At 44.5% G+C, this 12750-nt stretch overlaps 4 protein-coding genes across 4 annotated transcripts; 3 read left to right on the top strand and 1 right to left on the bottom strand.

The window, feature by feature from the left end:
* Positions 1-4881: 4881 nt before the first annotated feature.
* CCR75_001398 (uncharacterized protein) lies at positions 4882-6680 on the top strand. Its single transcript, XM_067959501.1, has 3 exons — positions 4882-5355; positions 5425-5738; positions 5802-6680. The coding sequence occupies exons 1-3, from the start codon at positions 4887-4889 to the stop codon at positions 6672-6674; spliced, it is 1656 nt and encodes a 551-aa protein (XP_067817956.1). The 5' UTR covers positions 4882-4886; the 3' UTR covers positions 6675-6680.
* A 1095-nt stretch (positions 6681-7775) lies between these two features.
* On the top strand, positions 7776-8027 carry CCR75_001399 (uncharacterized protein; the record flags this gene model as incomplete). Its single annotated transcript, XM_067959502.1, has 1 exon — positions 7776-8027. The coding sequence occupies one exon, from the start codon at positions 7776-7778 to the stop codon at positions 8025-8027; it is 252 nt and encodes an 83-aa protein (XP_067817957.1).
* A 496-nt stretch (positions 8028-8523) lies between these two features.
* CCR75_001400 (uncharacterized protein) lies at positions 8524-11706 on the bottom strand (the record flags this gene model as incomplete). Its single annotated transcript, XM_067959503.1, has 1 exon — positions 8524-11706. One exon carries the CDS (start codon positions 11704-11706, stop codon positions 8524-8526), a length of 3183 nt encoding a protein of 1060 aa, XP_067818309.1.
* Positions 11707-11787: 81 nt separating this feature from the next.
* Positions 11788-12372, top strand: CCR75_001401 (uncharacterized protein; the record flags this gene model as incomplete). The annotated part of the gene is made up of 1 exon (XM_067959504.1): positions 11788-12372. The coding sequence occupies one exon, from the start codon at positions 11788-11790 to the stop codon at positions 12370-12372; it is 585 nt and encodes a 194-aa protein (XP_067818310.1).
* Positions 12373-12750: the final 378 nt, after the last annotated feature.

Below are 12750 nucleotides of genomic sequence, written 5' to 3'. Positions count from 1 at the left end.
CCACAAGGGTTGGTCACAAATGTGCACCACACCCGAGTGTTGGGTCTAATTACTATTATTTAGTAATTGACCATCCCCTTAAGTACCAAATGTACTTAATGGGGACTGTGTAACATTAGGGCAACTCTAGAGCGTTACAACTGGGGTGGAACGGTCATGGTAAAATTACGCATGCACCCTGCCGTGTTCGATGACCTTGACTTTCGAGTGGAATGTGTAATGGATCCGCGACAAGGCTGACCGTAAATCGGTCACTTGTTTGATGGTTAAAGTGAATGAAACGATGATAACCTGGCAGACAAAGAAACAAGACTTCTTACGGCTGAGGCAGAGATTTAGCGGCCACTAATGGCGCGAAAGAGACGATGAGTATTCGACAATTGTGCTTAGAAGTGTATTTAAATGTGAATTTGCCCAAACCTATAGCCATGAACAATCAGGCGGTCATAAATTGGCAATTGAAAAGTGAGACTAGCAGTGAACAGGCGAAAGATGTAGACATCAAGTTGAAGCCTTTGTCCGCGACCTAAACGCTAAGCGTCTACTGACACCGGAGTATATATGTACCGCAAAGGAAACGGATATTTGACCAACCACTGGCTGTACTGCGGCTGAAGGAGTTGCGCGACGTAACTGGTGTTGATTAACACAAGAGTGAAGGCGCCACCCTGGTAGTCGGGAAGAGTGTGTGAAAATGGGTTGATAAAGATGTCCCACTTCCCGATACCGACGCCCAGCTCCGAGTTACGAGTGAGTCAGCCCTGTGAAAATTGTTAATTCCATTGGTTGCGCCATATGCTTCTGTCGTAACGGTACCGGATTTCAATGTCTCATGGCTACAACCCTGAGGGATATGACATCAGCTCTAAGTGTCATTTCCATTCAAAATAGAGCACTTTCTTCACACGTCTACATCAAATTTTCGCCATCTACAACGCGGTCACCTAGAAGCCATGAGAGATCGACAATTTTTGTATCTTGTACTTCAATTGTAGGCGAGCATGTCATGGGTGGTATTCTAGATGAACTGCGAGAACAAGATGGTTGCGCCAGAAGACGTTTGCGCCAGAAGACGTTTGCGCCAGAAGACGTTTGCGCCAGAAGACGTTTGCGCCAAAAGACGATTGCGCCAGAAGACGATTGTGCCAGAAGACGATTGCGCGAGACTAATTTCCTTTTGTCGCACCAGCTTACCCTACCACGTTTAACACCTAATTTAGCTTAATAAGGAAAAGTTATTCTTTAACATATTCACAATTACATTCTTTAATGAATTTTTAAAGCTGGAAGCTCTTAATAAAAAAAATAAAATTACTTTATTTTATTTTTATTTATTTTTCCAAATATTAAATTTATAAATTTAAACAAAATTTATACTCAATACATATATTCTCCATTTTACTCCATAAGACTTGAGCTCTACTGCCAGCCACGGGCAGGGTCTGTCAGGCACGAATATTGCGGGCAAGCTCTACTTAATCAAACACCTTCGCAAAGCGAGGAAGCGGTTTGACCGTCTTCTCTCACGTGCCGTCAGGATGTTGGCAGGCGTCTAAGCGACCTCACCCAACAAGCTAAGTGCCTTATTTTAAGTGACGTCACGGGAGCGATAATCCGGCTCCACGTGCGCACTTGTGAACTAGGAAGTGGTTTTCAGACTGATTTAAATTTAATCGTGTTAAATATAAAAACTTATTTTAACAAATGATCAATGCCATCTCTTTAGATAGAAACTGATATGTATTGCGAGCGTATTATTCTAAATACCACGTATCTTGGATGAAGCTAGGCGTCATCCCTTCCAATGTGAATGCACCTATGTGCATCACATACGCAAGGGTGGGTCACAATGTTAACCACACTTAAGTGGTGCGTCTAATTACGTCATCTAAGCAATTTACCACCGACCCCCCTTTAAAAACGAATTTACATTTTGAAATTCGTCATAAAGGAGCGAGGAACAGCGAGGTGCTTTACGCGCCCCTTTAGTTCTTTCAGTCATTTTAGCGACCTGTGTGCACATACACGGCGCCAAACATGCCACCTAAAAGGGGCAAAGCTGGTGGGTCTTCTGCAAACACACCCACTCAACCACGCACTAAGCGCACGCGCAGCGATAAACCGCAGCCGTCGCCTAGAGTCCCAGTTGCAACGCAGACAGCTACTGCTGCTGACACGCTAATTCGACTTACAGATCCATTCCACTTTCACAGTGAGGATGTCAATCCGTCGATCATTGTCGATTACGATGAGTTGACACCGCCACCTCGTATTAGTGATGAGGAGCGTGTTGGCGCTTTAACGCCTATCCAATCGTCTCCCATCTCAACTAATTTAGAGACAACAGCATTCTCTATTGCTGTCTCGTCGTCTGCGCTGGCTAGCGCAGCGACCATTAATGAGAGCACTGCCCACAGAGGTGCAGGTGCTTCTCCGTTGGGTAAAACCACAACGTCTTGTGCTCAAACCATTACTCATAATGGTTCTGACATAGAGGAGCCTGAGTGGCAAGCTCCGCCGACGACATGTGAGCGTGCTCAGTCGGTGTCCCAAGCCAGTCGTATCGAATGTGGCTATGCGACGGGTGGCATACCACTTATTCCCCCTCCATCTCAATGATTTCGTTCCAACGGACCAAAAGCGTCGCTCCTAGAGCGCGCTGTTGTAAACGCACATAATTAATATGGCGTCTGTAATTCATGGAAGGCTCTACGGAAATCGCTTGGACGTATTTCCACGATCGCGGTAGTGTTGCGTACAAATGAAACGCCTGACCAATATGAGGCGGAATTCTCGCACCGCTTTTAACCGCATTACGATGCGGTAAAACAGCGGTCCAGTGAATAAATTTGGACGCTTGCGTTTGAAGAAAATCATGGGCAGTACTGTACCCCCTGTTTGTTTTCACCATGCTACTCCTGCTAGTTCGTAGGAGACTAGCGGAGAGGCCTCAGCTGGTGCTCCTTTTCGTAGGCATTCACCAAGCCGGACAACGACAATAGGTAGTGTATCGATCGGTTATTCCCAAGAGTCGAAACTTTTCGGGTGTCCTCTTCTCCGGACAAGGATTTGATACTTTTGCCTTACGGAGCGGTCGGCAAGCAACCTTCCAACAAGGAAGCGTTGGTTCCTACCCGCATCCACTAATGCAAGCGGCGCCCGATACAAGTTGCGATTACGCCCACTTACTCGCTGCTGCATTACCCGCGTCTGTTCAGTCACAGGCGTTTAGCGCTGCTGAACGACGCATTGGGGATTTCGGATCTTCAGGACGTCCGCGTGAAGGATCGTCAGGGTTATGAGCGCCTGAAATTCGCGTGATATCTTGGAGAATTCGAGACTGAAGAACCCTCTTTACGCGCGTGGTATCCCTCGTTCTCTGAGTCCTTATTGTGGTGGGAGGAGTCATTCGGCTGAAAGTATTTCACCTTCGCCGTCTCCCTCACCCGATCGACACGAGACTCACCGTCGGTGTCACCATCAGTCTTCTTAGTCTAATGGAGGCATGTGACCTCCTTTGGGTCTATATACCGTTTGAGACGACCCACGTGAAAGACGGTGTGCGGCTTCATGTATGGCGGGAGGGTGAGCCTCTATTTTAAGTCTTTAACCTCCTCGACCACAGTAAATGGCCTAATAGAACGCGGCAATAGTTTCGTAGTACCTTCAGGTAGTACAGAAACTGTATTTTTAGGTAGGTAACAGTACTGATAGTACTTTATCCCCGACACTAAAGCGTTCATTATTTTTACGACATTTCGGTCAGCATATTCGTTTGCTTAACATGTGTGCTTGTTATCGCGTCACGGACTTTTCGTGTGACGGCTAATCCATTCAACTCCCCTATGACATCGCCGAGTAGTCGATCATAAGTCGTAGGTGTAAGTAATGAAATATCGTTATTGTTTGGAGGGATAAGCATTCCTTGCCGTGGCTTCTTATTGACCACTGTCAACCCGGCAGGGTCACTAAGGCAACTTCGGTCCATGATCGTCATATTGTGGAAACTATGTCCCTCTTTCGAACGAGCGTAGTGAAGGGCCCTTTCTTACTAAGACTCGGGCTGCGCACAGACGAGAAAGGCGTCTGATGATGGCGCAGTCCGTTCATATAAAACGGTGTCTTACCAGTACTGGTGTGGACACTTTTATTTGTAGCGACCTCCAAAAGGGAATATTTCTGCTCCATTCTTTGGAAGTCGCTATCGTACGCCACGACCCGATTGGCACATCTGTCTGGTCATCGGTCTAGGGATGATCTGTGGTCGACATGTGGAGCTTGTTACCTAGAAGCTCGAGCAATGTCGTTGGAAACCTAAAGTAAACGTGGATCCCAGTCCGATACTCTGGAGGAACAAGAGAGCTGCCCCCTTGCCTGAGATCGTGGTGAAATATGGTACTAAATACATAACCTATTTTAACCAATTATAATTGCCATCTCTGTAGGTATGCCTAATATGTATTTCGAGCGTATTATTCTAAATACCTCGTATCTTGGATGACGCTAGCCATCATCCCCGTTAATGTGAATGCCCTCAAGTGCATCACATACACGAGGGTGGGTCTAAACACCTCACGGAAGTAATTGACGATCATCTTAGGAACATAAAGTGTACTTAGCGGGGATTGTGTAACATAGGGCAACTTTAGCCTGTTACATATCGAATTTTGTACGTCAGCACGTCTGAGCTCATGAGCCGATAATGGTGCAGCATGACATTTTGACATTTAAAGGGTTAAATAATATGATTGGCACAGCTGGTGATGTACGGCAATTTGAAGGGTCCAAGGTTTGACTGTTCTGTATAAAACATTAAAAACGATTAGTTAAAGAAAAACTTGTGTGCTTTGCGCACGTTGACATTTGTTTTGTCGCCGTATAAAAGAATGACACCTGCACCAAAGATGGAGGTCCTGATGCGGCCAATGGACATGCTGCAAAGACCCTTGCGTGTCATCTCAGACTCTTCCATGACTATGAGATTCTCATTACCATCCTCTTTTCTACAATCACATCCAGTTCAATCCAGTGCCGCATTGGTAAAGTCAAAAATGGTCGAGAACGTTATCGATGACATAAGCGAGTCGTGGGAGGAGCGCGACTGGGACACTGAGGTCATGCCAACCCTCACACCAGCGTCAAAATTTCAAGAACTTGACGAATGGGAGCAAAAGTCGATGCCTGATCTTCCGGACGATTTTCCAAGGCTCATCGTGAACCTCACGAGGATTCAACGCCAGCACTTTCCCGTGTCGAAAGAGGAGAAAAAAATAGACATGATGGAAGTGTTTCGCACCATCGAAACAGCGCTGCATCAGCATTATACTCAATTGGTAGAAGTTCTTTTTGAACAGAGTATGGATGCCATCTATTCTGTCACACTTATGCCATCACTAAACTTTTTAAGTGCTATTCATTGTACAGAAACATGTTTCCACTGCACATACGGGAATTCGCACGCGATGATTAACAATTTGCATGCCGCATACCCTGAGGATAGTTTTGCCATGGTCGACTACCCAACAATGATTGATAACGTGCCATTGCATGAGTTTCTGTATCATTTGTCATGCCCTTCAAAATGGAAAAGTGTCGAGTACTTGAAGGACTGTTTGCGTCAATGCTCTCGAGATATTAGGTGGAAAAGAAGTGTAATTACCGAGTTGGAAGTTCTTGCGGAACTAGAATCACAGCAATCGAATCAGAAGATGAAGCGTCTGAGTGATGATATTGACGAGGTTTGTGTTTTAAATTTATCGTATCTTCTTAAATATTTGCTGATGTTTAATTTTTTAAATTAGCTCTCGCGTCTACGTGATTCCTTTCGCGCCAAACTTGAAAAAATAGCAAAAGTTGATTGTAAACGCTCTGGCCAATACTTGATGCTGCGGAAATTGGAAGACATCGAAAACCGGTTGGGCCAACTGCTTAACAAATATTTCACAGAACCTGTGCTTGAAAACAGGGAATGCTATGGTGCATTTGGCCATTCGGGCAACGAGAATGGCATTCAAGTGGGCATGAATGTACTGGATATGGTCATTGCGATGGTATTCAGCCGCCTTCCTCGTGATCTAAGTCAGCAGACGACAACACAAGAACATTATCAGATGCTTTTTGATCACCATATACATATTCTGCGTTTGTGGAAAAAGGATTTTGGACGACTTCCACCACAATCTCGAGCTGCACCAGTAATAAATGGAAGTGAATCCGATACGCGTGATGTTTTTAACTCAAAAGACGAGCATTGTGTCTCGAAAATCTCTGACCAGACTGATATAGAGAAACAAGCTGAAGCATTCTCTGTGTATTGCCAAATCGATGACAGTAAAAGTGACAATAGGGAAAGTGAGCACTTTGTTACAAACGACGCTGGATATAACGTAGAAGATAAGACTTGTCAAGATAATGACATGGATGGTTATAATGCTGATTTCGATAGTGATCATAGCGAGGAAGAGCAGACGATTACAATGCAAGTTACATCACAGCGGAAGAAGTCACATCGAAAACATACGAAGCGCTCAATAAGACGTACGTCACAGCTCGAACAATTGCAGTCAGAAAGACTTGGTGGCAATACAGATCGAGATTGTGCACCATTTCGACCATTTGCATGTACTGGAGCAGTAAATCTTCTCCGTCTTGCTAAAGAAAAAGAATTGTTTTGAAGATGATGTGTTATTGTCCCAATTTTATTTAGAGTTGGTTTAATTCAAGCAGTTCTGAAGTTAGGTACGTTGACCGCAAAAATACATCAACCTGAACAATATCGTTTAGTGGAAGCTTCCGTCAGGCTTACAAGCGATTGATAGCTTCAGCTGGATCAACCTTGTACATGATAAACTCATGTTCAATCTTTTGGGTTGAGCTAAAATATGGTCCACATTAAAGCTGTACGATTGGCCTCGACCATTGAGTACTCAAAGTGTTTATAGTTCGTCACTGCGTTCCACGGAGCAGTATGCGTTAGTGGGTAAGATGTTCCTTCCGATTGATTAGCTGCTCCCATGAGAATATGAACAGGAGCCTTGGGATTGTCGTATACCTTGCAATCGGCGGAGACTTGGGCAAACACAGGCTTGCTCTTCGCAACCGGCAATTTTCGTTCATAGTAGTAGTCAACACGACATCGACCTTGTATTTAAGAAGCATACGTTCAAATGCTGCCTGAACTGCGTGGGTCTCCTTCATCGAAATGTCATTCTTCGAGTTCCGAACGCTGTAGATTAGACGATGTAGGCCAACTACAATTCACGGTACATGAATGCAATTAGCATGAGCTTTTTTGAAATCAGATTCGAGCCAAGTTAATTGTCGCCAGACTTGCCATTGTGCGTCCACAAAAGATATTTGATGGTGCATGCGGATGGTCCGTCTCGGTCGATGTTGAAGTAAAGTGGATTGGACCATGGTCAAAGGAATGCCACATGTTTAGTGTCTTACCACTCTCTTTAGACGGCTTCTTAAAACCGCACATTATAGGCGGTGTAATTTCCTGATGCTGCGCTTTTCTTTCGCGAGGCTATACATCTTGGGGAATGGCACTCGGCCTCAGTTTCCAACCACCACCATGTATGGCACACGACTCATAAGTGGCATCATGCTATTCATCCATTTATTGTACACTTCTTCATAAAAAACGATAGCTTGTTCGGTCTCCATATAGTCATTATCAGCCTAAGAAATGTCAGATGGTACACAAGATCAATGTCATCGGACGATACGCACTGGCATATTGGTGCATGCCGCTGTAGCGAATGTCGTTATGAATGTGCTATCGCGACAAAAAGCGAGGCATGTGCGCGCCGGAAGATCTCTGTAAGTTTAATTACAATTGTGGCGATCTCACGTTCAATCAGTCGTGTCGTGTCAAGGATGAATCAAACTTGTATCCACAGCAAATAAAACTCTTGGCATTTACAGGAAAAAAAGTGGGTACGGCAATGACGGTGTCATGGGCAACATTTGCAAACGTGGAGGACTCGTCTGTCTGGATGGGGGAGACCAAAGACAAGCTTTAATTGGTAAAGACACCAGTATCCAGCGTCAGATATAACGGCTCATCAAATGCGCTATTAATTTGCTTCTTCATGACGCTGGTTGTTATATTATTTATTTAATACAAATTTACAAATAATTTAAATTATCAAAGAAGAACCAAGGGCATCATCTTACAATTTTAAAATGTATGTTTATTAATGATGCATTGAAACGCGGTTCTTTCGGCAATTGCAAAAAAAGAAAAAGCATAAATTTATTTTTTAATGCACTTATAAGAGCGGTAGAAAAGCCCACACCCATTTGAGCATTGCAAATTTCAAGTACAAATCTTGACCAGACGATAGAGGAGCAGAACGACTGAACAGCATTGACTGATTTTCTATATCGGCCGTCCATCGCATTGTAGAGAATATTTTGTATATAAGAATGCGTGAAACGAAAAAATACACAACAGGTTTGAACAAAAGAAGCAAAAGCAATTCTTTTACGTCAGATGCCTTAGCCAAACCATTCGCCTTACATTGCAGCATGCTTCTGTTGCTGCTCTTGAATCCATTGCTCAATTTTCATTTTTAGGTCAGAATTCGGCTGCAATTGCTCGATTGTTAGAGGAACGCGGGTGAATGGATCACTCTGGTCATTCAGCAAATGCTGCGTGATACAAGACCGATCCATTGAATACCCACTTGGTAACAACACAGGGTCTTTCATAAGCGTAAAAATCAATGGATCAAGAAATTCTTCTGGAATTTCACCAAGTACTTCATCCAGGTTTGCTGCCCCCTCTGCTGCTTTCTCAACCTCAACAACAAATGTATTGAATTTTTGGACGTCGCTGGGTTCCAAGAGCTGCGTACGAGCCACAATATGGGCACATTTTCGAAAAACAGGTCCGTCATAATATCCATTTGTGGCAACAGCGAGCAGAAAACTGGGATAATGAGCAAAGTGCAGCAACGTTTGAACAATCTCTTGCAGCATCACTTTGGGTCGGAATTTGTACTGCTCAGGATTCTTAACCTTGAGCTCAACGCCACGTGGACCCGTAAGTTTTACAATCACACTGTTTAACATACTCACAAGACGGTCTTCAAGCTCTGGCATCTTTACAAAAGGCTCTTGAATCTCCGACGTCAAGTATGACATCATGTGGATTGTCTCGTTTGCTAATTGTAAGCTCGACGTAACCGTTCGCTCCTTGTCAGACAGCAAGCTTTGTTTTTGCTCTCGGACAGATTCCTCTAATGCCACCCATTGAGCAATGTTCTGCATTTCTTCTTGTAAGGCTTTAATTTCGTACAAAGCAATAAGTGCATCCGTCACAAGACTATTGATGTGATTCATTAGTCCATGCGCAAATTTTACAAAACTGCCTCGATCTTCTGAAATTCGAAGAAATGATGATTTATGTCCTTCAAGTTTCCACAAGTATTTCAGCAAACACGCAATATTGTAGCGATGCTCGAGTTTTTCATAAAAACCCGTGTGCTCGGCATCACCATACAAGGCTAAAAGGCAAGGCGCAAGATGTTGCTGGGCCAACGGATCCGTCCTCAATAGCTCCATCCCAAATGCAGTGCCAGCAGTCTCGCGTTCTTCCGACTCCTCTGACGGTAAGAAAATATGAAAAAGCACTTCGCTCATCTTGGCTCGTAGATGAGGGCTATGCACATAACTCGGACTCGAAAGAAATATAAGAATCATCGTCAGCAATGCCTTCAACTCGAACGTGTTCAGAGCATTGGGTTGCAAACGCGCAACAAATTTCAATATAGTGCACAAATCGTCAACCAAGTGTTCAGGAACGTGCTGGAGTAAAGCGCTCGTTTTATTGTCTGGGGCAGGCAATGGTAGCACCAGCAGACGCCGATCTAAATAGCTCGATCCAGCACAAATTGAGCTCACAACGGCACTTGTAAGCAGAGAAAATCGAATCATTTCGTGGATAAAATCCGGATGCAGCAGCTCGGCATCCATAATCATTTTCGTAGTCGCCATTTGATCGAAATGAGCCTTTAAACGTGGGTCTGCATCGGGTGCACTCATGCGACTTTGAAAGTACGAAAGTTGACGAAGGAGTCGCATGTATTGGCCAATCATCCCCACAGGACCAAGATGCATCGCTCGAGCCGTTACGAAGTAACAACGCGTAATGAAGTTAAAGTCCGACGTTTTTCCAATCTGTCGAGTATCGTGCTGAGCTAATCCGCTGTCAGTGCCACAACTAACCAATGTCGTCTCGTCATACGGGAATAAATGGTTTTGCATCGTCAAATACTCCGTCTTAATGAGTTTCGTTTTGCCAGAATCCGGAGCTAAAAACGGACCACATAGTCGAAGCAGCACCATGGTCAGATTTACAAACATTCCATTCGACGAAGTGATATTTATGTCTGGGTTTTCCTTAGCTCGCTCAGCATTCACTTGCATCGCTTCTTCCAACCACGTCATCACCTGTTCGCGAGCCGAGCCGCCAGCTTTTAATAGTAACGTCACAATATCCGACACTGTTGTTTGTACGCTGTTTAATTTTGCTCGAATCGCCAAAATTGAATTTTCCACGTCGTTTTTTGTACGTTTTGTAATGTTGCTAAACATTTGCAGTATTGCTGGGTCTTTATTGCAGCTAAAGCGGACGAGGATGCCCAATGCAGTGGCATCTTGAAGACGAAGACCCGTCTTTGGAGGTCCCGGAGTCAATAAAAAGCCAGGCATCTGAGTAAATGCCGTTGCTAAGGCTTTATTTCTGCACAACGCCGTCAAAATGTGCATATTATTGTAAAAATTCGACAGCAGCGATGGCGGATTGATCAAAAAGAGCTCGGCGAGTAATTTTTGAAAAATTGGCGAAAAAATCTGCTGAGTCCCACTACTTTCTTCTAGTATTGCCACGATACCATCGACAAACTCAGGCGTTTGTGCATTACTTTGAAGCCTTACTACCTTTTCAAAGGCATCAAGATTAAGTGTTCCTGCTTCAAATGGAAAGATCTCTGGATCCGTCAATGCCGTGGCACTATAATTAATACACATTTCACGAATACTGCTTAAACACTCGAGTGCTTCTTTCTTCTTGTCAGCCGATAGTCGTAGGAATGAAGACTGCAGTTTCTGTATCTCGTCACGACAGCGATAATATACTTTCTCGAGATACGTAACAGCTGCCAGAGGATGCTGCGTTCCACCGGGAAGATCGACTGGGTTCATAATGATCCGAGAGTAAAGGACTTCACTGGAATTCTGGGCTGATAGCTGTTTCGCCTCAAAGTGAGGCAGGTGCAGCAATTCAGTGTTTTTTAGAGTTGGAGAAAGTGTCACGCGCAGAACACGTTGTAGCATATCATTGATATAAATTTCAGGTATAAGCCCTGCTTTCTTAAGCTTTCGAGGCTCGATTGGTGCTACGGCAGGTGTCGGAGCGGGTATCAAGTCTTCGACAGAAGGTTTAGCGGAAGTCTGAGGAGGTAACGCTTCCGGATTGGTCATAATTACATCGTATTTTCCATCGATCGTGCTCTGATTCGCTGAAAGTGTCCCCTCTTGCTGCTCTTGCAGCTTCTGTAGCCGTTTGCGCCGGATCTCATCAGCGGATGGAACGACTGAACTATCTGATAGTGCATTACCTCCCGACTGATAGCCCTGCGTCTTGCTCTCTTCGTCACTCTTTCCCTGAAGCCACGAGCTTACCCAACCTGACATGCTTGCGAACTCAAGAATTATGATTTCTGGTTCCACAGGATGTGCGCCACGTTTTATTAGGTAGGGACACACGCCTTAACGATGATTGCGCGGCATTTAATGCGACAGATGCGATGCCGAGATGGGTCAATTGCTGCGCTTTTCTCGACAACTACACAGCAAAGTTTGACCGGCACGATGAAATTTCCACCTATTGTTCATAAGACGAGATCCCAGCAAGATATGGAAAAGCTAGGCGAGTGGTTGGCTCGAAATCGACGGGCTGGCGATGTGCTGTTCCTGTACGGAGACTTGGGCTGTGGCAAGACGTGTTTAGCTCGTGGGTTTTTGCGTGCATACACACAACAGCAGAACCTTATAGTAACGTCACCGACATATCTGCTCGTGAATACGTACGATGAGACGTCGAAGTTGCCGATCGTTTACCATGTGGACCTTTACCGTCTGGAAGTCGTAACGGGGCAAGACGTAATTGCGTTAGGATTAAAGGAGGCTTTTGAACAAGGTATTACTCTGGTTGAGTGGCCTGAACGCTTTGAAAAGCATAGTGTCCCGACCGAGAGGTTAGACGTTAGGATTTCATACGACGAAGAAGACAGTGAGATTCGCCATGTTGAGCTTCAGCCAATTGGTGGTCGGTGGACGAACTTTTTGACCTATATGTAGGCACCAAACTTCTATCGTTGAGTCTAAATGCTAATAAAGGACGATAATTTGCAGTAAGAAGCTATGTAACCCTGTAAAATTGTTTGAAGGATCGAACTCACAAATGCTTGTTTCAAGCCAGTTGTGGTAGTCTCGGCGCATCACGATATCTTGCTGATCAACAGCAATTAAAAATTGCTGAAAATTTTGTCCCGGCTTCCTCTCGGGATCGAGCGAAATTGATCAATTTGCTGATCCAAAATGTTTTTGATTGTCCACAAGCCCGACCAGGAACTACATTTTATGTCATATCAACACCTTGATCAAATGCAGTCCCTGCTCTGCAAGTCTGAGACCCGTCTCTTTCCTACATGATTATTGTCGTTTTCAGGGTAATAA

The sequence above is a fragment of the Bremia lactucae genome, linkage group LG6, assembly GCF_004359215.1.
Source record: "Bremia lactucae strain SF5 linkage group LG6, whole genome shotgun sequence".
NCBI lineage: Eukaryota > Oomycota > Peronosporomycetes > Peronosporales > Peronosporaceae > Bremia > Bremia lactucae.
Note: the sequence above shows the minus strand (reverse complement) of the source record. Positions and strands in the feature narration are given on the sequence as shown.